At 44.5% G+C, this 27,513-nt stretch overlaps 1 protein-coding gene across 1 annotated transcript; it reads left to right on the top strand.

Moving 5' to 3' along the window:
* Positions 1–22,852: 22,852 nt before the first annotated feature.
* LOC115101545 (nucleolar protein 9) lies at positions 22,853–27,212 on the top strand. The gene is made up of 11 exons (XM_029621018.2): positions 22,853–22,957; positions 23,386–23,758; positions 23,874–24,110; positions 24,212–24,439; positions 24,521–24,628; positions 24,766–24,907; positions 25,271–25,463; positions 25,690–25,950; positions 26,111–26,323; positions 26,479–26,584; positions 26,979–27,212. Exons 2-11 carry the CDS (start codon positions 23,440–23,442, stop codon positions 27,131–27,133), a joined length of 1,962 nt encoding a protein of 653 aa, XP_029476878.2. The 5' UTR covers positions 22,853–22,957; positions 23,386–23,439; the 3' UTR covers positions 27,134–27,212.
* The last annotated feature ends 301 nt before the right edge of the window (positions 27,213–27,513 follow it).

Consider the following 27,513-nt stretch of genomic DNA (forward strand, 5'->3'; position numbering starts at 1 on the left):
TGTCTTTACAGTTCCTGAAACACGTCATTGACCGGATGCATGGCCTCTACAGCAATGCTTAGCCACCCACTCAGTTACCAGTGACAAATTCTGCCACATCCCAGGGAAAGGAGAGAGCAGAACCTCCCATTATTAAATCCATAATGATTAACAGTAAGTTATCTGATCTTCAATGTGTATTGATTCCTACTAACCAGCTTTGTAAGAGCTACAGTAGGGTTGTACTAGCTATGCTGATAATCATTCATGTTTTTTCTCTGCATCAGGTCTCTCTGAGACTGGATTCCACAAGAGAAATGTTATTCAGCTGCCCATGATTGCCTGATCTGACTGTGGACTCTAGAAAAAAGTGGTCTCTAGAACCTGAAAGGGTTCACCAGCTGTCCCCATAGGAGAACCCTTTGAAGAACCCTTTTTGGTTCCAGGTAGAACCAAGATGGCATAGCAGTGCAGACGTGGTTTGTCGTACTCTCGTTTACTTTTTATATTTTTTGTCTTTTATGTATATATTTCAATTTATTTTTCAATCTCTTTTCCATTTTAAAATTAAATATACCTTCCGGTAACCCACCTCACTCAACTATTTTATTTAGACCTTATAGCCAGAACCTCCATCGGAAGCTAGCCATCAGCAGCTAACCAGCTAATTAGCTACTAGCTATTTAGTCATTGTTAGCCACGGCTAGTGGCCTTTACCTTCTGCACAGGCACCAGGCACTGTTTTTTTAGCCTGGATAATACCTGCCAGCCTCGGACTGTTTTTCTACACTACAATGCCGTATTCCTGCCGTAAACCCTGGACCATTACTCCTGATCATCACAGCTAGCTAGCTGCCACCGAGTGACCCAGCCCCGAAGCTAGTCCTGAGCCAGGCCCACCTCCCGGCCTACTCTGTGATCACCCGGCTACTCAGCCGGAGCCTCCCGGACACCCAACACGGCTAGAATCCACTACTCCACCGGATACTTGCCGTAAGCTCTGGACCTTTGCATCGGATCATCGCTGCTAGCTAGCTGCAACCGAGTGGCTATAGTGGCTAATGCCCCTGCCCCGAAGCTAGCACCAGTTAGCTTGCGGGTCGCCGTGTCGACAAAGGGTCCGGGCCAGATGGCGAAAGAGCTAATGTAGATGTAGTAATTTAGTTTGCTAGCCGGAAGGTGCACATCAGCCACGCTCAAGGTACTAAACGATATCATAACCGCCATCGATAAAAGACAGTACTGTGCAGCGGTCTTCATTGACCTGGCCAAGGATTTCGACTCTGTCAATCACCGTATTCTTATCGGCAGACTCAATATCCTTGGTTTTTCAAATGACTGCCTTGCCTGGTTCACCAACTACTTTGCAGACAGAGTTCAGTGTGTCAAATTGGAGGGCCTGTTGCCCGGACCTCTGGCAGTCTCAATTCTCGGGCAGACTCTTTTTTTTCTGTATATATGATGTCTCTCTTGCTGTGGGTGATTCCCTGATCCACCTCTACGCAGACGACACCATTCGGTATACATCTGGCCCTTCTTTGGACACTGTGTTAACACACCTCCAAATGAACTTCAATGCCATACAACACTCCTTCCGTGGCCTCCAACTGCTCTTAAATGCTAGTAAAACCAAATGCATGCTTTTCAACCATTCGCTGCCAGCACCCGCCTTCCCGACTAGCATCACTACTCTGGACGGTTCTGACCTAGAATATGTGGACAACTACAAATACCTAGGTGTCTGGCTAGACTGTAAACTCTCCTTCCAGACTCATAATAAACATCTCCAATCCAAAATCAAATCTAGAATCGGCTTTCTATTTTGCAACAAAGCCTCCTTCACTCACGCCGCCAAACATACCCTCGTAAAACTGACTATCCTACCGATCCTCGACTTCGGCGATGTCATCTACAAAATAGCTTCCAATACTCTACTCAGCAAACTGGATGCAGTCTATCACAGTGCCATCCATTTTGTTACCAAAGCCGCTTATACCACCCACCACTGCGACCTGTATGCTCTAGTGGGCTGGCCCTCACTACATATTCATCACCAGACCCACTGGCTCCAGGTCATCTATAAGTCTATGCTAGGTAAAGCTCCGCCCTATTTCAGCTTACTGGTCACGATAACAACACCCACCCGTAGCACGCGCTCCAGCAGCATATCTCACTGGTCATCCCCAAAGCCAACACCACCTTTGGCTTTCTTTTTTTCTATTGTGTTATTGACTGTACGCTTGTTTATTCCATGTGTAACTCTGTGTTGTTGTTTGTGTTGCACTGCTTTGCTTTATCTTGGCCAGGTCGCAGTTGTAAATGAGAACTTGTTCTCAACTAGCCTACCTAAATCAAATCATCAAATCAAATTTAATTTGTCACATACACATGGTTAGCAGATGTTAATGTAATAACCAACAAGTAATCTAGCTAACAATTCCAAAACTACTACCTTATAGACACAAGTGTAAGGGGATAAAGAATATGTACATAAAGATATATGAATGAGTGATGGTACAGAGCGGCATAGGCAAGATACAGTAGATGGTATCGAGTACAGTATATACATATGAGATGTGTATGTAAACAAAGTGGCATAGTTAAAGTGGCTAGTGATACATGTATTACATAAAGATGCAGTAGATGATATAGAGTACAGTATATACGTATACATATGAGATGAATAATGTAGGGTATGTAAACATTATATTAGGTAGCATTGTTTAAAGTGGCTAGTGATATATTTTACATCATTTCCCATCAATTCCCATTATTAAAGTGGCTGGAGTTGAGTCAGTGTGTTGGCAGCAGCCACTCAATGTTAGTGATGGCTGTTTAACAGTCTGATGGCCTTGAGATAGAAGCTGTTTTTCAGTCTCTCGGTCCCAGCTTTGATGCACCTGTACTGACCTCGCCTTCTGGATGATAGCGGGGTGAACAGGCAGTGGCTCGGGTGGTTGTTGTCCTTGATGATCTTTATGGCCTTCCTGTAACATCGGGTGGTGTAGGTGTCCTGGAGGGCAGGTAGTTTGCCCCCGGTGATGCGTTGTGCAGACCTCACTACCCTCTGGAGAGCCTTACGGTTGTGGGCGGAGCAGTTGCCGTACCAGGCAGTGATACAGCCCGCTAGGATGCTCTCGATCGTGCATCTGTAGAAGTTTGTGAGTGCTTTTGGTGACAAGCCAAATTTCTTCAGCCTCCTGAGGTTGAAGAGGCGCTGCTGCGCCTTCTTCACGATGCTGTCTGTGTGGGTGGACCAATTCAGTTTGTCTGTGATGTGTACGCCGAGGAACTTAAAACTTACTACCCTCTCCACTACTGTTCCATCGATGTGGATAGGGGGGTGTTCCCTCTGCTGTTTCCTGAAGTCCACAATCATCTCCTTAGTTTTGTTGACGTTGAGTGTGAGGTTATTTTCCTGTCACCACACTCCGAGGGCCCTCACCTCCTCCCTGTAGGCCTTCTCGTCGTTGTTGGTAATCAAGCCTACCACTGTTGTGTCGTCCGCAAACTTGATGATTGAGTTGGAGGCGTGAGTGGCCACGCAGTCGTGGGTGAACAGGGAGTACAGGAGAGGGCTCAGAATGCACCCTTGTGGGGCCCCAGTGTTGAGGATCAGCGGGGTGGAGATGTTGTTGCCTACCCTCACCACCTGGGGGCGGCCCGTCAGGAAGTCCAGTACCCAGTTGCACAGGGCGGGGTCGAGACCCAGGGTCTAGGGATAGGGATTGATTGAATATGTCCGTAAACACACCAGCCAGCTGGTCTGCGCATGCTCTGAGGGCGCGGCTGGGGCTGCCGTCTGGGCCTGCAGCCTTGCGAGGGTTAACACGTATAAATATTTTCCTCACGTCGGCTGCAGTGAAGGAGAGTCCGCATGTTTTGGTTGCGGGCCGTGTCAGTGGCACTGTATTGTCCTCAAATCGGGCAAAAAAGTTATTTAGTCTGCCTGGGAGCAAGACATCCTTGTCCGTGACGGGGCTGGTTTTCTTTTTGTAATCCGTGATTGACTGTAGACCCTGCCACATACCTCTTGTGTCTGAGCCGTTGAATTGAGATTCTACTTTGTCTCTATACTGACGCTTAGCTTGTTTGATTGCCTTGCGGAGGGAATAGCTACACTGTTTGTATTCGGTCATGTTTCCGGTCACCTTGCCCTGATTAAAAGCAGTGGTTCGCGCTTTCAGTTTCACGCGAATGCTGCCATCAATCCACGGTTTCTGGTTTGGGAATGTTTTAATCGTTGCTATGGGAACGACATCTTCAACGCACGTTCCAATGAACTCGCTCACCGAATCAGCGTATTCAGCACGGGAGCTTCTTGTTTTAGTTTGTGTCTGTACGCAGGGAGCAACAAAATGGAGTCGTGGTCAGCTTTTCCCGAAAGGAGGCAGGGCCTTATATGCGTTGCGGAAGTTAGAATAGCAATGATCCAAGGTTTTTCCAGCCCTGGTTGCGCAATCGATATGCTGATACAATTTGGGGAGTCTTGTTTTCAGATTAGCCTTGTTAAAATCCCCAGCTACAATGAATGCAGCCTCAGGATATATGGATTCAAGTTTGCAAAGAGTCAAATAAAGTTCGTTCAGAGCCATCGATGTGTCTGCTTGGGGGGGAATATATACGGCTGTGATTATAATCGAAGAGAATTCCTTTGGTAGATAATGCGGTCGACATTTGATTGTGAGGAATTCTAAATCAGGTGAACAGAAGGACTTGAGTTCCTGTATGTTGTTGTGACCACACCACGTCTAGTTAACCATGAAGCATATGCCCCCGCCCCTCTTCTTACCAGAAAGATGTTTGTTTCTGTTGGCGCGATGCGTGGAGAAACCAGCTGGCTGCACCGACTCCGATAGCGTCTCTCCAGTGAGCCATGTTTCCGTGAAGCAAAGAACGTTACAGTCTCTGATGTCCCTCTGGAATGCTACCCTTGCTCGGATTTCATCAACCTTGTTGTCAAGAGACTGGACATTGGCGAGAAGTATGCTAGGGAGTGGTGCACGATGTGCCCGTCTCCGGAGTCTGACCAGAAGACCGCTTCGTTTCCCTCTTTTTCGAAGTCGTTTTTTTGGGTCGCCGGCTGGGATCCATTCCGTTGTTCTGGGTGAAAGGCAGAACACAGGATCCGCTTCGCGAAAGTCATATTCTTGGTCATACTGATGGTGAGTTGACGCTGCTCTTATATTCAGTACCTGGTTAAATAAAGGTGAATTAAAAAATTAAAAAACCTTTGGTTCCAGGTAGAACTACAGTAATATAAGTTTGTAAAGCAAATAAAACCCTTGTGTCCTGATTCAGTTTCCCTTGGTGGGTCATGTAAAGTTCCTCCCATTTCTCTCTTGCTCATTCTCCCTGTCGCTCAGTCAAACTCACACGTGTACAATTCCAAAGAAGAAGACGAGATTAGCCAGTTACATCCCATTTCTAACAATGTTTGTTGCAGGACTGATATGACAGACAACTATAGAACAAGATCATATTTTATTGTCTCTTTGTTGCCTCTTTACACATACTTACATTTTTGCATTTAGCTTTCTCTTTTTAAGACTGCCAAGCTGTGCTCAATTGGGGGAACCTCTGTCCGGGACAATGTCCTCAGGATTATGGAGCGGTATGTTTATAAATGTTTTATTTAAAAAAAAATATATTACAACATGTATAAGGATTAAGCAAAACTTTACCATTTAGAGATGAGTTAAAAATGGTCATTATCCAACCACTGTCTAATTCTGATAGCCTCTTTCTTAAAATGTTTCAGATTGATGACCAGTGAATGAATGTACCAATATGAAGGGACAGAGGAGAACACATCCCTTTGCTACTACTTTTAGTAGATTCTGACTGTTAGAGATATTTTACTGTGCGTTACTGTTCTGTCGTGTTCTGCATGCCCACATTATGCCAATCACTCATTTATTTTTCTTCTCTTTTTATGCTTACAGTAAGTGTCATGAAAGGCCAGAGACTCAGGATGTTGGTTTGTTGCTGGCCCTCTGGAAAGTCCTAATATATTTCCCTGACCACCGTGAGGGAGGGGACACAAAGTGTGCATATGAGCAAGTTGCTCCTTACTGAAGACATCTCTAACCTACAACTGCCACAGAATTCTTCATGTAGTACCATGGAAATACATTTAGCCAGCTGAGTCCACAAAGTTTCTTCAAGAATGTCCTTTTCTAGTTTGCGTATATATCTAAAATTGATCAGTCGGAATGCGCTGATTCTCTTCAATGCAGATCTGACCAATCACACAACTCTTCAAGAGGGCCACAACGTTCCAGATCACCTTCTGTGCTCAGAGGTCCTTGATGAGGATCTAACCCATCACACCACTTTTATTAATCATTAATCAAATACAACAATGGGCCTTTATACACTCCCAGTATTTCTATGCATGTAATGTATGTGGGTGAATTATGAAACAATTACTGTATGCAGATGTGCTACAATGTTTGATGTAGATTTGTTTTTGCCATTGCTTGGTCTGTTTTAAATGTAAGAACATGTTGAAGAATAACTTTAATTGGTGACTATGGAAACAAATATAAATGTAATGAACAATGATTTCAATATCCAACTTTATCCTCTGCAATACTTTTTACAGTACACTCAGAAAAAAATGTGGAATCTAGAACCTAAAAGGGTTATTTGGCTGTCCCTATAGGAGAACCCTTTGTAGAACCCTTTTTGGTACCGGGTATAACCCTTTTGGGTTCTATGTAGGACCCTTTCCACAGAATATTGTAGTTCTACATGGAACCAAAAAAAGGTTGTCCTATGGGGACAGCCGAAGTGTCCTTTGGAATCGTTTTTTCTAAGAGTGTGGGTAATAAGCTGTAGTCAGGTGGTCACTACCAGGTTATGATGAGGTCCTAACCATGACCAGTAGGCGACATAATATAGCACATAATGTAGTGGTCAGAATTATGACTAGCTGGTCAGATAGAGGTCACAATTATGATCAACTGGTCATATGGTCGTCAGAAAAAGAAGTTTAAAAAAAGTACTTTTTCAACCCGTTTCCGACCAGAATAAGATGTTATAAAAATACGTCGTCATACTAACCATGTTTCCATCCACAGTTTTTATGCGAGTTAAGTCATACCATTTAAAACTAAATCACGACAGCGGGTGATGGAAACAGGACGTTTCACTACAATTGTATTAACGGCGACACGACATTTAATCGTCCGCCATGAGGGATCTTTTTGTGTATTTTCAGAATATCATCCCACAACCTGCCATATCTAACTAGCTAGTATACCTACTCCCTTTTCTGACAGCTGGAGCAGAATATCCTTTCACCCTCTTCCATTTCTGTTATCTACAAACGCATTTGGAGTATACGTATTTAATTTACAATGATGAATAGGCCTATATCAAAATAGCAAGTGTCATGACTGTCCTGTGAGGATCTGAATGGGTCAGCTCAGCTTGGCAATGGATGATGGTAACCACACCCTCTCTCACCCACAGAGGGGGAGGAGGGAGCTGGTGGGGGGTTGACACCTCACGCCCTGTTGTAATTCAAGGAGAGAGAACCTGTCACGACTTCCGCCGAAGTCGGTCCCTCTTCTTGTTCGGGCGGCGTTCGGTGGTCGACGTCACCGGCCTTCTAGCCATCGCCGATCCACTTTTCATTTTCCATTTGTTTTGTCTTTGTTTTACACACCTGGTTTCAATTCCCCAATTACATGTTCATAATTTAACCCTCTGTTTTCCCCATGGTTTTTGTGCGTGATTGTTTTTTGTTCGGTCCAATGTTTGAAGGCTTGGTTTGACTTCATGTATTTGGATATTTTGAGTAAAGTTCCTTTTGTTACTCATCTCTGCTGTCCTGCGCCTGACTCCTCTGCACCAGCTACTCCCAGATGCTTACAGAATCACGCACCCGAAAATGGAGTCAGCAGGAGCAGACAACCCACCTTTGGCGGTCGAAGAGTGCGTCCAGCAGCATGCAACCATGTTGCAACGTCTCACCACCGCCATGGATCGATGGGAGAGAGGGGGAGTTCTGCCAGCGCCTCCACTGGCACCACTGCAACAGGCACTGCAACAGGCACCACAGTTCACCCCTCCTTCACCCAGTCCCAGTGGGATTCGGCTCGCGCTCCCGAGGGAGTATGATGGGGCAGCTGCCGGATGCCAGGGGTTCCTAATCCAGCTGGAACTCTACCTGGCGACCGTCCACCCGGCTCCTTCGGGACTTGAGACCGTGTCCGCCCTCATCTCCTGTCTCTCAGGGAAAGCCATGGAGTGGGCCAACGCCGTATGGGGGGGAAGGTGAAGCGGAGTTGGACCATTACGCGGAGTTCAACGTCTGTGAACGTCTATTCCACTGCAGGCAGGGGACGAGGAGCGCACAGGAGTTCGCATTGGACTTCCGGACCCTTGCCACCGCAGAAGTCCTGATCGGGGCCTGTCAGTTCCATCCCCCAGCACCACCGCTCCGATGCCCATGGAACTGGGAGGTTCTGCACTTAGGGCGACCGGAGGAGGGGCCGTTCCTGTACCATCTGTGGCCGCAGAGGGCACACTGCTGGTCGGTGCTGGGGAGGTTCCTCTGGGAGTCGAGACGGCAGGCAGGGCACTCTCGTGTCACCCCAGGTGAGTCGGCACCAGGCTCACTCAGAGCCCCCTGTTGCTCACATGTTTTTGTTTATACATTTTCCTGAGTTTTCCCCGCATTCCCAGCATAAGGCGCTCGTAGATTCAGGCGCAGCTGGGAATTTTATTGACAGAGCATTTGCCCATAGTTTAGGGATCCCCATTGTTCCTGTGGATATGCCCTTCCCTGTGCACTCCCTAGATAGTTGACCATTAGGGTCAGGGCTAATTAGGGAGGCCACTGCTCCACTGGGCATGGTTACGCAGGAGGGTCACAAGGAGAGAATTAGTCATTTCCTTATTGATTCCCCTGCATTTCCGTGGTGCTGGGCCTACCCTGGTTGGCCTGTCATGACCCCACTATTTCGTGGCAACAGAGGGCTCTCAAGGGGTGGTCACGAGAGTTCTCGGGGAGGTGTTTAGAGGTTTCCGTCGGGGCTACTACAGTGGAAAGTCCAGACCAGGTCTCCACCGTGCACATCCCCTCTGAATATGCCGATTTGGCTCTCGCCTTCTGTAAGAAGAAGGCGACTCAATTACCACCCCACCGACGGGGGGATTGTGTGATAAATCTCCTGGTAGAACCAACACTTCCCAGGAGTCATGTGTATCCCCTGTCACAGGAGGAGATGGCGGCTATGGAAACATATGTCTCTGAATCCCTGGGGCAGGGGCACATTCAGCCCTCCACTTCACCTGCCTCCTCGAGTTTCTTTTTTGTGAAGTAGAAGGATGGAGGTCTGCGCCCGTGCATTGACTATCGAGGTATCAACCAAATCACTGTGAGGTACAGTCAATGCGCGGGGTGCGCTTCTTCACAAAATTGGATCTCAGGAGCGCTTACAACCTGGTGCATATTCGTGAGGGGGACGACTGAAAGACGGCATTTAGTACCACCTCAGGGCACTATGAGTACCTTGTCATGCCGTATGGGTTGATGAATGCCCCATCAGTCTTCCAGGCATTTGTAGATGAGATTTTCCGGGTCCGCTACACTCACCGAGCATGTGTCCCTGGTGCGCAGGGTGCTTGGTCGACTGTTGGAGCATGACCTGTACAGTCAAGGCTGAGAAATGTCTGTCCTTCCTAGGGTGCCGCATTTCCACTTCAGGGGTGGAGATGGAGTGACCGCATTTCAGCCCTGCGTAATTGTTTGACTCCCACCACGGTTAGTAAAAATGTATGTGCAAATCAAATCAAATGTAGAGTTAGAGTTATGAAAATATTGACTAAATAAACTAAAGTTTTTAAAAAATTACAATAACAATAATGAGGCTACATACAGTACCGAGTCGATGTACGGGGGTAAAGGTTAGTCAAGATAATTTTTACATGTAGGTAAGGGTAAAGTGACTATGCATAGATAATAAACAGAGAATAGCAGCACTGTAAAAACAATGGGAGAGGGGGGGTGTCAATGCAAATAGTCTGGGTGGTTTTTTGATGAATTGTTCAGCAGTCTTATGGATTGGGGTAGAAGCTGTTAAGGAGTCTTTTGGACATAGACTTGGCGCTCCGGTATCGCTTGCCATGCGGTAGCAGAGAGAACAGTCTATGACTTGGGTGACTGGAGTCTTTGACAATTTTTTGGGCCTTCCTCTTTTATTTTATTTATTTATTTAACCTTTATTTAACTAGGCAAGTCAGTTAAGAACAAATTCTTATTTTCAATGACGGCCTAGGAACAGTGGGTTAACTGCCTGTTCAGGGGCAGAATGACAGATTTGTACCTTGTCAGGTCGGGATTTGAACTTGCAACCTTTTGGTTACTAGTCCATCACTCTAACCACTAGGCTACCCTGCCGCCCCGGCTCCGGCCTTCCTCTGACCACCTAGTAAATAGGTCCTGGATGGCAGGAAGCTTGTCCCTGGTGATGTATTGGGCTGTACACACTACCATATGTAGCGCCTTACGGTCAGATGCCGAGCAGTTGCTCGTGATGCTCTTGTTGGTGCAGCTATAGACTTTTTGAGGATCTGGGAACCCATGCCAAATATGTCCAGTCTCTCCTGAGGGGTAAAAAGCCTTGTCGTGCCATCTTAACAACTTTTTTGGTGTGTTTGGACCATGATAGTTTGTTGGTGATGTGGAAACCAAGGAACTTGAAACTGTTGCCTACCCTTACCACCTGGGGGTGGCCCGTCAGGATGTCCAGGATCCAGTTGCAGAGGGAGATGTTTTGTCCCAGGGTCCTTAACTTATTGATGAGCTTTGTGGGCACTATGGTGTTGTACACTGAGCTGTAGTCAATGAAAAACATGCTCACATAGGTGTTCCTTTTGTCCAGGTGGGAAAGCGCAGTGTGGAGTTCGATTGAGATTGCATCATCTGTGGATCTGTTGGGGCGGTATACGAATTGGTGTGGGTCTTGGGTTTCTGGGATGATGGTGTTGACCAGCCTTTCAAAGCACTTCATGCATACTGACGTGAGTGCTACAGGGAGGTTGTCATTCAATGGTGGTCTGCTTGAAACATGTAGGTATTACAGACTCGGTCAGGGAGAGGTTGAAAATGTCAGGGAAGACACTTGCCAGTTGGTCCGCCCATGCTCTGAGTACACGTCCTGGTAATCCGTCTGGCCCCGCGGCCTTGTGAATATTGACCTGATTGAAGATCTTGAAAGGCATTTAGCATGTCTGGTAGGCTCATGTCACTGGGCAGCTCATGTCTGGGTTTCCCTTTGTAGTCCGCATAATATGTGTGTGTGTGAGCAAATGATGGAGTGTTTGTATGTGTGTTGTATGTGTGTTGTATGTGTGTGTTGGAGTATCAGTGTGCGTTGTGTGTAGGGCCCTTTGAGTGTGCATAGAGACAGTGCAAAAAAAAGAAATGAACTACAAAGGTAAACTCAGATAGTCCATTTTGCCATTTAACAGTATTATTTCATTGGGATAAAAGCTGTTCAGGAGCCTGTTGGTGTCAGAATTGATGCACTGGTACCGCTTGCTGTGCGGAAGCAGAGAGCACAGTCTATGGTTTGAGTGGTTGGAGTCTTTAACGATTTTCCGGGCCTTCCTTTCATACTACCTAATATAGAGCTCCTGGATGGCAGGTAGCTTGGCCCCAGTGATGTACTGAGCTGTCCGCACCACCCTCTGTAGCCCCATGTGATCGATGGCGGTGCTATTGTCATACCAAGCAGCCAGTCAAGATACTCTCAATGGTACAGCTGTAGAACGTTTTGAGGATTTGAGGGCCCATGCCAAGCCTTTTCAACCTCCAGGGGAGGAAGAGACCCTATCACACCTTCTTCACATTTGAAGTTCTTAGTGATTTGGACACTGCAGCCCCGTTGATGTGGATGAGGGCGTGCTTCCCCACATGTTTCCGGTAGTCCATAATTAGCTCCTTGAACTTTACTTGAATACGTTCACGCCCACGCCCACAAAGCGGCCAATCTTTTGGAGTGAAGCGTTGTGAAGCGGAGGTGCCGCTTCTGGTCAAAACTTGTAATGACTGGCAGGGGCGAAGGACACTGTCTACCGCTAGCACAGTAGGTGGGAGGATGGGGGGACACCGTGTGCTAGCTAACTAGCTTGTTTGCTAGTTAGTGACACTGTGTGCTAGCTTGCTAGCTCCCTCCTGATGTGTACTGGAGAAAACCATGCCCAACCATTGGGAGAGAAGGACACGGTCTATCGGTGTAAGGCTAGCTAGCTACCGTTGTTGCCCCCGCCCCTTCTTCTGTGGGATTTATTTGCGGCTGGCTTCCAACGTTATTTTGTATTAACGCCACCTACTGTACTGGAGTGCCCCCACCTTCCACCTGTCCTAGCTTCAAAATGTACAAATAGAAATATAAAGAGGGGTTCCTGCAGATGCAGGAATTGCTGGCCGCAATTGCACCCTTCTCTGTAGACTAGCCTACCTGCACTGCATCTGGGTCATGGCTAGAAGGGATCCAGTTTTTGTCAAATTAACGTCAAAACATGTTTTTTCTGTTCATGAAAACTTAAGCGAAAAGATACATTTTGTGTGCGCTACCTCATCACGCACTGATTGTTGCCAAGTGGATGGAAACCTAGCTACTGACGTCTTTTTAACCAGGTTTTGCCCACTGGGTTTTGTGTCGGTAAAATTCATTATTCAAGAAATGTCGATGTAAATGCTTTTATGCATAAATATTGGTATAATAACCATCATAAGGAAGTAAACTTGGAGTCACGCAATGACATGTTGTGTGGTCCTCCCACTACGACTCCTCGGGAAAGCATGAAGTTTATTAGGCTACTTTACAGCATGGTGAAAGTGCAAGGTGATAGGCTTCATGCTCCTTTCCAATAAATATCTAGTCTTTTTTGGTGACATGATCATTGATGCTTGGCTGCCTTTTGACCAATAAAAATAATCTTGCTATTTTGTCCATTACCTCCTGAGACTTTTTTTTTTACATAAGCGTGATTACGTTACCATTTTTAAAATGATATCCTGATACATGAGTTGCAGGCTTATGTCTATCAGAGCAGAGAGAGGGAGAGAGATCATAGAACGTGAATCTCATTCTGCACCGAGGAACTTGAAGCTTTCCACCTTCTCCACTGCGGTCCCGTCGATGTGTATAGGGGGGTGCTTGATTATTGAGTTGGAGGTGTGTGTGGCTACGCTGTCATGGGTGAATAAGGAGTACAGGAGGGGGCTGAGCACGCACCCTTGTGGGCCCCAATGTTAAGGATCAGCGAAGTGGAGGTGTTGTTTCCTACCTTCACCGCCTGGAGGCGGCCCATCAGGAAGTCCAGTACCCAGTTGCACAGGGCAGGGTTCAGACCCAGGGCCTCGAGCTTAATGATGAGCTTGGAGGGTACTAGGGTGTTGAATACCGAGCTATAGTCAATGAACAGCATTCTTACATAGGTATTCCTCTTGTCCAGATAGGATAGGGCAGTGTGCAGTGCGATTGCATCATCTGTGGATATATCTGTGGATATATTGGGGAAGGCAAATTGAAGTGGGTCTAGGGTGTCAGGTAAGGCTTCCTACAGTCGGGAACAATCTGTCAGTGAACAGCATTCAGCCAAAACAGGCCTTTCACAATATTTCAAGTACAATCACGGGAAAACACAGGTTGAAAAGCAAATGGCTCCTGCTGAAAAGAGAACTTATCTGTCTGTAGGTTTCCAAATATGGTATCAACTTGCAAATAGGTCTATTAAACAAAGAGCATTGTTTAAAAAAAAAAGTAAAACAAGAGAGAGATAGGCTTTAATTTCATCATCATAACATACAATATGTGTGTCCCCACACACCTAGGCCTAGGCTATTGATGGATTCAAGATAAAGTCATTTTTATTGATCTCAGATTTTCAGTTTGCCAGTGTCAAAGTAGCCTGTCATTTCGATCCTTTGTGAGGTATTTAAAAAATATTCTGCTAATGTCTCCAATCATCTAAAATATGTCGAATTGCATGAAATGCGTTAATAAAAGGCAAAATGAGGCAAAATAAAAAATACATTCCCATGTGCAACTTCTGTACTCACCTATACTCTACTACTCTATGTCAGCATGCAAGAGCGATGATAATGCATGCAATGGTTTATTAAAAAGGTGTTTTTAACCCTCAGGTCAACCCCCTTTCCTTTTTTTTCTTTTCGACACCTCCCAATTTAAAAATGAAGCACTGGAAAACATCCTTCTTCCGACTACCTTATTTACATAAGTATTCAGACCCTTTGCTATGAGACTACATTTTTTGTTATGTAACTAGGCAAGTCAGTTAAGAACAAATTCTTATTTACAATGACGGCCTACACCGGCCAAACCCAGACGATGCTGGGCCAATTGTGCGCCACCCTATGGGACTCCCAATCACGCCCAGTTGTGATACAGCCTGAATTCGAACCAGGGTGTCTGTAGTGACGCCTACTAGCACTGAGATGCCGTGCCTTAGACCGCTGTGCCACTTGGGAGCCCAGGTACATCCTGTTTCCATTGATCATCCTTGAGATGTTTCGACAACTTGATTGGAGTTCACCTGTGGTAAATTCAATTGATTGGACATGATTTGGAAAGGCACACACCTGTCTATATAAGGTCCCACAGTTGACAGTGCTTTTCAGAGTAAAAACCAAGTCGTGAGGTCGAAGGAATTGTCCGTAGAGTTCAGAGACAGGATTGTGTTGAGTCACAGATCTGGGGAAGGGTATCAATTTTTTTTTGCCGCAATGAAGGTCCACAAGAACATAGTGGCCTCCATCATTCTTAAATGGAAGAAGTTTGGAACTACCAAGACTCTTCCTAGAGCTGGCCGCCCGGCCAAACTGAGCAATCAGAGGAGAAATCCCTGGGTCAGAGAGGTGACCAAGAACCTGAAAGTCACTCTGACAGAGCTCCAGAGTTCCTCTGTGGAAATGGAAAAACTTCCAGAAGGACAACAATCTCTTTAGCACTCCATCAATCAGGCCTTTATGGTAGAGTGCCCAGACGGAAGCCACTCCTCAGGAAAAGGCACATGACAGACAGATTGGAGTTTGCCAAAAGGCACGTAAAGGACTCAGATCATGAGAAACAAGATTCTCTGGTCTGATGAAACCAAGATTGAACTCTTTGGCCTGAATGCCAAGTGTCACGTCTGGAGGAAACCTGGCACCATCCCTACGGTGATGCATGGTGGTGGCAGTATCATGCTGTGGGGGTGCTTTTCAGCGGCAGGGACTGGGAGTCTAGTCAGGATCGAGGGAAAGATGAGCGGAGCAAAGTACAGAAAGATTATTGATGAAAACCTGCTCCAGAGTGCTCAGGATCTCAGACTGGGTTAAAGGTTCACCTGCCAACAGGACAACGACCCTAAGCACACAGCCAAGACAACGCAGAACTGGCTTCGGGACAAGTCTCTGAATGTCCTTGAGTGGTCCAGCCAGAGCCCGGACTTGAACCAGATCGAACATCTCTGGAGAGACCTTAAAATAGCTATGAAGTGACGCTCCCCATCCAACCTGACAGAGCTTGAGAGGATCTGAAGAGAAGGGTGGGAGAAACTCCCCAAATACAGGTGTGCCAAGCTTATAGCGTCATACCCAAGAAGACTTGAGGCTGTAATCGCTGCCAAAGGTACTTCAACAAAGTACTGAGTAAAGGGTCTGAATACTTACGTAAATGTTATATTTAAGTTAAGTTTCTTCTAAAAGACTGTTTTTTCCTATGTCATTATGGGGTATTGTGTGTCGATTGAGGAGGGAAAAAACGATTTAATACATTTTTGTAGAAGGCTGTAACGTAACAAAATGTGGAAAAAGTCCCATCTGAATACTTCTGAATACACTGTAGTAATAGATTTAGCCGTGATGATGTGATTAAATGTGATGACGGAGACAGACATCTGGATGCACTGAATCGAGTCCCAATCCATTATTATGATTGGAGGAGAATATTGGTAAAGGAAAATAGAAAAAGTTGGTCTTACATGAGCTCAGAAACGCGCCTCTTTCTTCAAATTGCATATTTATACTCGTGTGTCTATGTGTCTCGTCCTACTACAGTACAGCTAACACAGTCTAGAAATTCCCGAGAGTTCTTGTGATTGAGGGTGAGGGTGAGGGTCAAGAGTCAGGATTGGTATGTGCCTTAGTAACACCTCTTTGTTAAACAATAACTTGAGTTATTCAGACCTCTCCCATTCCCGTTGAGGGGTTTACTACTTCAACTATAGGTGTAAGGAAAGTGAAAGTATTTTTTAATGGGCAGCTGCAGGTATTTTAGGTATTGATTCCATATAATCACTTGATTGTGAATCTGTTTTTTTTTTTTTTTTTTACAGGATATGGGTTTGGTCAGGGCCGATGTTTGTAACATTGACCACAGCCCATTACTTACATTTAATTAAATAGTCACATAATTCCCCAATATTTCAATAGAGCATATTGAAGAGCGTGGGTATTTTAGTCATATGTTCTGAAGCCTGAAATGAAATGGAAATGGACAAGCAATGTTTAATATAGTGACTTATTGTATGTTGGGCTGGGTTTTAAGAAAGCAAAGCATCACAATTGAGAACATTCAGTAGGAAGTGATGCCTTCAACTGACAGGAAACGAGAACACGAGAGCGATAATAATTTTGACAGGCAGCCAAGTAGACAACTCCACATCGGAAAGTGTATAGAATTAAAATATATATTGAAGATAGCCCAGAGAGCCTATAGATGAGTAGAGCAACATTAATGTGAACAGGAAGGGAGTGAGGGAATTATGAAGAAAACAGATGATCTGTGTGCCTGTTTTGCACATACATGTTTTATTGTGTCATGTCTTGTGTCTGAGGGTTTGAGTACATTTACAAGTTCCAGATAATGATCTGGTGACATCATGAGGGTGTTGGCCTCACTGTGTGATTTACACAGTGGTGGGAAAAGTACCCAATTGTCATACCTGAGTAAAAGAAAAAGATGACTTCATAGAAAACAACTCAAGTAAAAGTGAAAGTCACCCAGTAAATTACATGAGTAAAAGTTGAAAAAAGTATTTTGTTTGAAATATATATATACTACCAGTCAAAAGTTTTAGAATACCTACTCATTCAAGGGTTTTTCTTTATTTTTACTATTTTCTACATTGTAGAATAATAATGAAACATCAAAACTATGATATAACACATATGGAATCATGTAGTAACCAAAAAAGTGTTAAGCGAATCAAAATATTTATTTTTATTTTTGACAGTCTTCAAAGTAGCCACCCTTTGCCTTGATGACAGCTTTGCACAATCTTGGCATTGTTTCAATCAGCTTCATGAGCTATTCACCTGGAATGCATTTCAATTAACAGGTGTGCCTTGTTAAAAGTTAATTTGTAGAATTTCTTTCCTTCTTAATGTGTTTTAACTAATCAGTTGTGGTGTGACAAGGTAGGGGTGTGTCGTGTCTTTGGCTATGCCGGATTAAGTGATATGACATGCTATTCTATAAAATAATTTCTCTGTAACTAATATTACCTGATTGAGCTAATCATGTAAAATGTAATTAACTAGAGAGTCGGGGCACCACAAAATAATATTAAATGGAGCTGTTATCTTCCGAATAAACTCTTAAAGACCTAGTAATATTTTACATCAATAGCAGTCAATATTAATCGTCACCTTAATTCAGTCTCATCTGAAAGTTGTAAACTCTTGGTTATCTTCACAAACCCTGGCTAACAAGTTGAATCAGTTGAATTGTTTACTAAATACCTAACTAATCACACAGAATTGCGGACGACACAACAGTGGTAGGCTTGATTACCAACAACGACGAGACGGCCTACAGGGAGGAGGTGAGGGCCCTCGGAGTGTGGTGTCAGGAAAATAACCTCACACTCAACGTCAACAAAACTAAGGAGATGATTGTGGACTTCAGGAAACAGCAGAGGGAACACCCCCCTATCCACATCGATGGATCAGTAGTGGAGAGGGTAGCAAGTTTTAAGTTCCTCGGCATACACATCACAGACAAACTGAATTGGTCCACTCACACTGACAGCGTCGTGAAGAAGGCGCAGCAGCGCCTCTTCAACCTCAGGAGGCTGAAGAAATTCACCAAAAGCACTCACAAACTTCTACAGATGCACAATCGAGAGCATCCTGGCGGGCTGTATCACCGCCTGGTACGGCAACTGCTCCGCCCTCAACCGTAAGGCTCTCCAGAGGGTAGTGAGGTCTGCACAACGCATCACCGGGGGCAAACTACCTGCCCTCCAGGACACCTACACCACCCGATGTTACAGGAAGGTCATAAAGATCATCAAGGACATCAACCACCCGAACCACTGCCTGTTCACCCCGCTATCATCCAGAAGGCGAGGTCAGTACAGGTGCATCAAAGCTGGGACCGAGAGACTGAAAAACAGCTTCTATCTCAAGGCCATCAGACTGTTAAACAGCCACCACTAACATTGAGTGGCTGCTGCAAACACACTGTCATTGACACTGACCCAACTCCAGCCACTTTAATAATGGCAACAGATATGGCAGCTTGTTACACACAAGAAAAGGGGCTGGGTTTGAGTGAAAGAGCGGGAAGACTGAGAAACAAAGGGCGAAGCTGTGCTATCGTAAATACAGTATTTTATGCATTCTAAATTACCGTCCATTTGGAGAAGGAAAATGCAATAAATATTTACTCTGAGCTGCGCTTCGGTAGGTTGGTGGTAGATGGAAGGCCGTGTTGCCAAATCAAGTCCTTTGAAGAATGTCTCTGGTGGTCAATTGGATACGTTGTAGTAACGTCGTTGTGTGATAGACGGGATACTCTGTCTGTTCCTTCCTAACCCTCGTTTTCAGCTGCTGTTGCTAACTCAATGGCTAGGAGGTATCACTTATGTAGTGAATAAGAGTTCAAAGTTCATACCATTCGCAACCAAAGCTCACGCTGATGTTGGCTTCGTTCTGTAGTTATTATCTGAACCATTCTGACATCGGACCGTCGTCCTCACATCCTCGGAACAGGAGGTTATATTGTCGCCAAGGCTTTATATAGTGGAGCGAGAAGGGTGTGTCTGAAAAGTTTTATAACCCATGTCTCTTCACAGGGGCGGGCCACTGACTGCGCAGAGCCCTAACCTTATGAAAACCCAAATCTCTCATTTGGAAGCTAAAATTACATTTAATCTCTTAACCAATCATTTTATATTCAAACATTTAAAATGAAATCCGATAACTCTGATGTGTAGACTTTCCACTGTAGAGTTTATGTCATCTTATCATTGATGAGAATGTCTCAGATGACAACCGAACTGACATCATATTCATTAAGTACCACCGCATATTTTCAATTGGTCGGATTACCAGAATATAGTTCATTTCCCCCCACCTTCTGTTCCCATAATCTCTATGTTAACCAAGGGGTTTTCAAATGTCACATCAGTAGGGTGGAGAGAGGAAAAAGGGGGGAAGAGGTATTTATGACTGTCTTCAACCTACCCCCAGGCCAACGTCATGACAGGTGGAATACAGAAGATAGCCCTATTTTGTAAAAGACCAAGTCCATATTACAGCAAGAACAGGTCAAATAAGCAAAGAGAAACGACAGACCATCATTACTTTAAGACATGAAAGTCTGTCAATACGGAACATTTCAAGAACTTTGAAAGTTTCTTCAAGTGCAGTCGCAAAATCCATCAAGTACTATGACGAAACTGTCTCTCATGAGGACTGCCTCAGGAAAGGAAGACCCAGAGTTACCTCTGCTGCAGAGGATAAGTTCATTAGAGGTACCAGCCTCAGAAATTGCAGCCCAAATAAATTCTTCACAGAGTTCAAGTAACAGATACATCTCAACATCCACTGTTTAAAGGAGACTGTGTGAATCAGGCCTTCATCGTCGAATTGCTGCAAAGAAACCACTACTAAAGGACACCAATAAGTAGACGAGATTTGCTTGGGCCAAGAAACACGAGCAATGGACATTAGTCCGGTGGAAATTTGTCCTTTAGTCTGGAGACTAAATTGGAGATATTTGGTTCCAACCGCTGTGTCTTTGTGAGACGGAGTGTTGGTGAACGAATGATCTCTGCATGTGTATTTCCCACCGTAAAGCATGGAGGAGGGGTTATGGTGTGGGGGTGCTTTGCTGGTGACACTGTCTGTGATTCATTTAGAATTCAAGGCAAACTTAACCAGCATGGCTACCACAGCATTTTGCAGCGATACGCCATCCCATCTGGTTTGGGCTTAGTGGGACTATCATTTGTTTTTCAACAGAACAATGACCCAACACACCTCCAGGCTGTGTAAGGGCTATTTTACCCAGAAGGAGAGTGATGGAGTGCTGCATCAGATGACCTGGCCTCCACAATACCCCGACCTCAACTCAATTGAGATGGTTTGGGATGAGTCAAACCGCAGAGTGAAGGAAAAGCAGCCATCAAGTGCTCAGCATACTGTACAGTGCCTTGCGAAAGTATTCGGCCCCCTTGAACTTTGCGACCTTTTGCCACATTTCAGGCTTCAAACATAAAGATATAAAACTGTATTTTTTTGTGAAGAATCAACAACAAGTGGGACACAATCATGAAGTGGAACGACATTTATTGGATATTTCAAACTTTTTCAACAAATCAAAAACTGAAAAATTGGGCGTGCAAAATTATTCAGCCCCCTTAAGTTAATACTTTGTAGCGTCACCTTTTGCTGCGATTACAGCTGTAAGTCGCTTGGGGTATGTCTCTATCAGTTTTGCACATCGAGAGACTGACATTTTTCCCCATTCCTCCTTGCAAAACAGCTCGAGCTCAGTGAGGTTGGATGGAGAGCATTTGTGAACAGCAGTTTTCAGTTCTTTCCACAGATTCTCGATTGGATTCAGGTCTGGACTTTGACTTGGCCATTCTAACACCTGGATATGTTTATTTTTGAACCATTCCATTGTAGATTTTGCTTTATGTTTTGGATCATTGTCTTGTTGGAAGACAAATCTCCGTCCCAGTCTCAGGTCTTTTGCAGACTCCATCAGGTTTTCTTCCAGAATGGTCCTGTATTTGGCTCCATCCATCTTCCCATCAATTTTAACCATCTTCCCTGTCCCTGCTGAAGAAAAGCAGGCCCAAACCATGATGCTGCCACCACCACGTTTGACAGTGGGGATGGTGTGTTCAGGGTGATGAGCTGTGTTGCTTTTACGCCAAACATAATGTTTTGCATTGTTGCCAAAAAGTTCCATTTTGGTTTCATCTGACCAGAGCACCTTCTTCCACATGTTTGATGTGTCTCCCAGGTGGCTTGTGGCAAACTTTAAACAACACTTTTTATGGATATCTTTAAGAAATGGCTTTCTTCTTGCCACTCTTACATAAAGGCCAGATTTGTGCAATATACAACTGATTGTTGTCCTATGGACAGAGTCTCCCACCTCAGCTGTAGATCTCTGCAGTTCATCCAGAGTGATCATGGGCCTCTTGGCTGCATCTCTGATCAGTCTTCTCCTTGTATGAGCTGAAAGTTTAGAGGGACGGCCAGGTCTTGGTAGATTTGCAGTGGTCTGATACTCCTTCCATTTCAATATTATCGCTTGCACAGTGCCCCTTGGGATGTTTAAAGCTTGGGAAATCTTTTTGTATCCAAATCCGGCTTTAAACTTCTTCACAACAGTATCTCGGACCTGCCTGGTGTGTTCCTTGTTCTTCATGATGCTCTCTGCGCTTTTAACGGACCTCTGAGACTATCACAGTGCAGGTGCATTTATACGGAGACTTGATTACACACAGGTGGATTGTATTTATCATCATTAGTCATTTAGGTCAACATTGGATCATTCAGAGATCCTCACTGAACTTCTGGAGAGAGTTTGCTGCACTGAAAGTAAAGTTGCTGAATAATTTTGCACACTCAATTTTTCCGTTTTTGATTTGTTAAAAAAGTTTGAAATATCCAATAAATGTCGTTCCACTTCATGATTGTGTCCCACTTGTTGTTGATTCTTCACAAAAAAATACAGTTTTATATCTTTATGTTTGAAGCCTGAAATGTGGCAAAAGGTCGCAAAGTTCAAGGGGGCCGAATACTTTCGCAAGGCACTGTATGTTAGAACTCCTTCAAGACTGTTGGAATATATTTCCAGGTGAAGCTGGTTGAGAGAATGCCAAGAGTGTGCCAAGCTGTCATCAAAGCAAAGAGTGGCTATTTGAAGAATCTCAAATACAAAATATATTTTGATATGTTTGAGTTTTTTGGTTACTACATGATTCCATATGTGTTATTTAATAGTTTTGATGTCGTCACTATTATTCTACAATGTAGATAATAGTAAAAATAAATAAAGACCCTTGATGGAGTAGGTGTTCTAAAACTTTGGACCGGTAGCGTAAGTATCAAAAGTAAATGTAAGTGCTAAAATATACGTAAGAATCAAACGTAAAAATATGGATAACTTAAAATTCCCTATATTAAGCATGGTACAATTAGTTTGGATTTATTTACGGATAGCCAGGGGCACACTCCAACACAGACATACTTTACAAATGAAGCATTTGTGCTAAGCATTCAAAAAGTAACAGGTATCAGGGAAAAAGTATGAAGTAAAAAGAACATTATTTTCTTTAGGAATATAGTGGATTAAAAGTACAATTTGTCAAAAATATAAATAGTAAAGTAAAGTAGCGATTCTCAAAAAAATACTTTAGTACTTTCCCCCACTGGTTTTACAGTAATGTGATGAAATATCTGGACTCAGGAGAAATTAGACACTGTGACAATGATATTTTTGTTGAATCAATTAGAGCCCATTCATACAGTCAGTCCTATTGTATGACAACCAGCAACCACAATTCATGATTCGTTCCGTTGCCCTGTGGATAATGAAGCAAAGCCAAGAGCCCCCTGCTGGTTGATGAAAGAAATGCACGAAAATGACCTTTGGAGATTGACGTCATCTTCACGCGTCAACAACAGACCATCGTTTCACATGTGAGTTTTATTAGCTTGATGTTACATTTTCTAACTTTTAAAAATGTTATTATGTGTCTTGTTTTTGAGTCCATTCATATAGCTAGTGTATAAGTTATGAGACAATCAAATATACAGACGATTTGAACTGGAAGAGAACGGTCGCAGTGATCTAGCTTGTGAACTATTTATTCCATGTGTTATTCTTGTTAGCTAGCTAACGTCAGCTAAACCAAAACAGTTTATTGTTGTTAAACCGAAGAAGATTCCGATTGTTAATGTATTGACAGCTCCTTGAATTTAGGTTGTTCTTCATAATCAAAAGTGTACTTTCAACTGACAAATATTTTGTCTCATATTCATGGCTGGTCCGTATTAGTTTAAGAGTGACCAGGGAGTAAGCATCTGCTTTTCATCTTATTCAACAACATGCACATTGTTTTTTCCAGGCAGAAGACACCAGTACCCAAGTAATCAAGTTGCGTTGGTGTCCTTACTTTAAAATGCTGGCGAAAATGGAGGAAAATAACCAGTGGAGAGAGGCAGGATTGAAGAGGAAGTATCCTGAAGATAGAGAGAGAATGAGAGGAGAAGTGGGTGGAAGAGGAGGAGCGGGAGAAAGAGGAGAAGATGAAGGCAGAAATAGAGGAAGAGAAGCAAGTGAACGAGGAGAAGATGGAGAGGGAAAGAGAGGAGGAGCGGGTGGAAGAGGAGGGGGTGAAGGAGGAGGTGCCAAGAAGCGTCTAGATGCCTTGAGTGTGGGATACTTCCGCAGAGTGGGAGAGAGACTCAGCGAAGGCTTCACAGAGGACGAGGAGAAAGGTGAGAGCACAGGGAAGGAGATTGTGTCAATTATGTGCATAAATGTTTGCATGAGCATACAATGCTGTGACCTTTACAACATAGCTTCACATCTTAATTTCTTCCTCCCCTATAGTTCTCTTTGTGGAGAACGTGCTGACGGAGGTCAAAGGGCAGGCTGCCCTGGTTGCCATGGATGTGACAGGAAGTGTCACCCTCCAGCGTCTGCTCCCATTGGCTAGCCCCGTCCAGGTTGGGGAGGTGCTGGCTGAGCTTGGTGGAGAATCTGGGTCCGATTTTAAGACAGTGTCATGTGACAAATGTGGGGGTCATGTCTTGGAGAGCGCCCTCAGACAGATTCCCAGATGGAGAGGTGAGTCTGATTGTGACCGGTCTGAAAACAAATTCTAGCACCTGAAATGTCAAGATATAATAGAATGACATGAAATAAATCTCCTTTATATTGTCTCTTAGAAAAGGGCTCATCAGAGGAGGAAAAGACAGCTACCACAGAAGGAGATTCCGAGACGGGGGGGGGGGATTGTGGGATACTAGAGGCCCAGGTTCTGTCCCTGTGTCACGTGGTGATGGAGCACTGTGCAGAGTTCATCAGACACACACACGGCTCCCACGTGGCCCGCACGCTCATACATGTACTGGCAGGCTGCCTTGGTCCAGCCCGCACCGACACAGCACGCCCAGGTACACACACACACACGCACACAATTATCCAAACACACTCATACACACAATAACTTATCTTGTCTGTGTATTTTGTTCCAGGTGTAAAGGACAGGAATGTCACCACTCCGCTGACCTACTTTGAGGCGCCCACCTCATTCTGGTGGGAACTAAAAACCCTGTCTACCTCCCTGATGGATAATGTCAATGGTAAGTCTTCTCTCATCAAGCTACAATACATTGAAACCCCTCATTGCACTTCGCAGTACGTCTTCATAGTAGATCTTCATAGTACATTTAAGCAAGTCACAATGGCATTACATGACCTATCTCTCCACTTCCATCAGTGTGTGTGACTGATGCCGTGGCTAGTACAGTGTTCCAGACCATGTTGACGGTGTGTCACAGAAACCGACCCAAGCTCTGCAAGCTGCTCACCAAAGGTATCGTGGAGTACCTGACATCACTCAGCTCTGCTCCTGGAGTCAGGTCAGTGAGATTTCCTCCAGACATTTGAGTCCATGTATCTTTTTTTATCAGGGCCCGGATGATATTGCAATATATTTCCATGCCAAAAATGAAAACACAAAGTAGACTCTTTGTTCGTTTAAAAACCTGCTGTATGTAAAATATTTTGTGCTGTGGCTGGGAAAATAAATAAATGTGGCTGGATGACATCATAATGATGTTTGTTTAAAACATTAAGGGCTGTTTTCCTAAAGAAGTTAAATCCACTTCGTGTTTGGTTTCCTTGCCACGATACTAACGAGTATCGCTGTACTGGTATCGTCCCAGTCCTACTTTTTATACGTTTGGTTTGGCTTTGTCTCTCTTTTTGCCTCTTTCTCTTAGTCCTCTCTTGGTCTTTCTGAAGGACCAGGCCTCCAGTCGGCTAATTGAAATAGTCCTCCAGTTATCCCACAAGGCCTTGCTCCGTGACCTCTATAAGAACCACCTCCAGGGTCAGCTGGTAACCCTGGCCATCCATCCAATCGCCAACTTCCCCATACAGAGACTGACAGCAGCCTCCACCAATTACAAAGTGGTATGCCAATATGTATACCCCCTATAGTTATTGCTGTGATTAAGTTATATGTATGCATCATGGTTACTTAAGTGTTATTCATACAGATACCATACTATTAGTCCTGAAATCCATAAGATGGTAGATACTGATGAATTTAATCTGTATTTACCAGGGTACATGATAAAACAGAACAATGACAGTGGTAACTCTACCTCCACTATTTGTCTCTCCCTTCCTCCGTCAGTTCCTGAAGGTGTTTGATGAGCTAGCCGAGGGTTTGGAGGCCATCTTGGCAGCAGGTCACATGGGTGTGATCGTCCAGCTGACAGACAGCTGTGCAGAGCGGGAGGAGAAACAGGGAGAGATGATGCAACGTCTCCTTAATGCTTTTCACTGTGCTGAACCTGCCTCTCGACACACGGCCTGCCTGCCACTCTTCCTGTCCCTGCTCACACACGAGGTGTACTATAGCTCCGAGGCAGTAGAGGGCAACACACAAACAGAGGTATTGGTCTCAAAGTCCCCAAATGAACTTGATGTTCTGAATGCACCCACCCACCCTACTTTGGATCTGACACCAAGGCTCATTGACGCCAAGCATATTGTGTGTCTATCCATAAAAAGACCAACACTATCGTCTTTTGTATTCCCTCTTCCCTCCCTAGCGCCCCCTATCCTCTATCTGTTACCATGGCTCACGTCTGGTCCAGTCACTGGCCAAGTTCAAAGACCGCTCCCTGCTCCTGAACAGCCTGCGCTCTCTGACCCCCGCTGACCACCTGACCCTGGGAACCGACCAATCAGGCAGCCACGTTCTGCAGCTCCTGGTGACCTCCTCCAGCGATAAGGGGAGGGGAAAGATCCTGAGGAGACTGGAGGTAGTACTTGCTGGAGAGATGATAACCGAAACAGTACTTCCTCTCATTGTTAGTCATGGTCAAAAGCTGACTGTTTTGTTGATCACATTCTCACAGCAGTCCCCATATCTCCTAATCCCCACTCTCTCCCTGCCATGTCCTTACTTGGCTCCCAGGGCCAGTATGTCCAGATGGCCTGCTCCAGGTATGGCAGCCGTGTGTTGGAGGCAGTCTGGAACAGCGCCACTGTCCCTCAGAGACAGAGCATCGCTAAGGAATTAGGTAAAATCGACAAAAATGTGTTAGTGTTGCTGAAGTTTAAGTTGCCACCCAAGAATGGAGCTGCTAGTAGCTACTCACTAGTTTACTGGTTAGTATTGATTTCATTGTGTTGGGGGTTGTGGCAAGCATATAATCAAATTCTGTCTTAGGTTGGACCACATAGACCAACGTTTCCCAAACTCGGTCCTGGGGACCCCAAGGGGTGCATGTTTTGGTTTTTGCCCTAAAATCATACATTTGTCTTCAAGCTTTGATTATTTGAATCAACTGTGTGGTGCTAGAGCTAAAAACCAAAGTGTGCGCACCAATTGGGGTTCCCAGGACCGAGTTTTGGAAAAGCTGTTTAAGACCATGTGTTTTGTTTTTAATGCCATTCTTGCTCTTTCTCTCTCAGTGCCTTGTGAGACACAGCTTAGATCAGGCCAGTTTTCTCGTCACGTTTGGGCCAAATTTGCACTGACCCACTTTGTGAAGAGGAGGGCCCAGTGGCAGGAAGTGCAGACGGGTGAATCGAAGAAGAGGAAGCTCTTTAGTGACATTCTGGAGTGAGAAATTGTGCTGGGAATTGTCTTCTATGGAATTTCAATGTGATTTTTCTACCCGATCAAATAAAAAGTATATAAACATCGACGATGGTTAGGAGTGATAGTAAAGTACACTAATTACCAAATCTCACATTAAGATTCACAGAAGTTATGCTTAATTGTATAGAATTGCAGTATATTTTTCTAGCATTTTAGTATGAAAATCCAGACACATTTTTTACTATACCAACACTATTTTAGGGGTCTGTAATAAGGCATTTATAAATTGTGTGTTCACCATTTATCAGTCATTACTTTCACACAAATAAATAATTTACTAATCATTAGTATTGTTGCAGTCACTAATCTAAAGTGAGTGCTATTTACAGTGCCTTCAGAAAGTAT

This window comes from Oncorhynchus nerka, linkage group LG20, assembly GCF_034236695.1.
Source record: "Oncorhynchus nerka isolate Pitt River linkage group LG20, Oner_Uvic_2.0, whole genome shotgun sequence".
NCBI classification, from domain to species: Eukaryota; Metazoa; Chordata; class Actinopteri; order Salmoniformes; family Salmonidae; genus Oncorhynchus; species Oncorhynchus nerka.

What these genes read in the sequence shown, in the direction of transcription:
- LOC115101545 (XM_029621018.2), top strand. Translation starts at nt 23,440, where the DNA reads ATGCTGGCGAAAATGGAGGAAAATAACCAGTGGAGAGAGGCAGGATTG. An exon ending in CACAGAGGACGAGGAGAAAG is followed by an intron (nt 23,759 to 23,873) that starts GTGAGAGCACAG and finishes CCTCCCCTATAG; the next exon opens with TTCTCTTTGTGGAGAACGTG. An exon ending in AGATCCTGAGGAGACTGGAG is followed by an intron (nt 26,324 to 26,478) that starts GTAGTACTTGCT and finishes CTTGGCTCCCAG; the next exon opens with GGCCAGTATGTCCAGATGGC.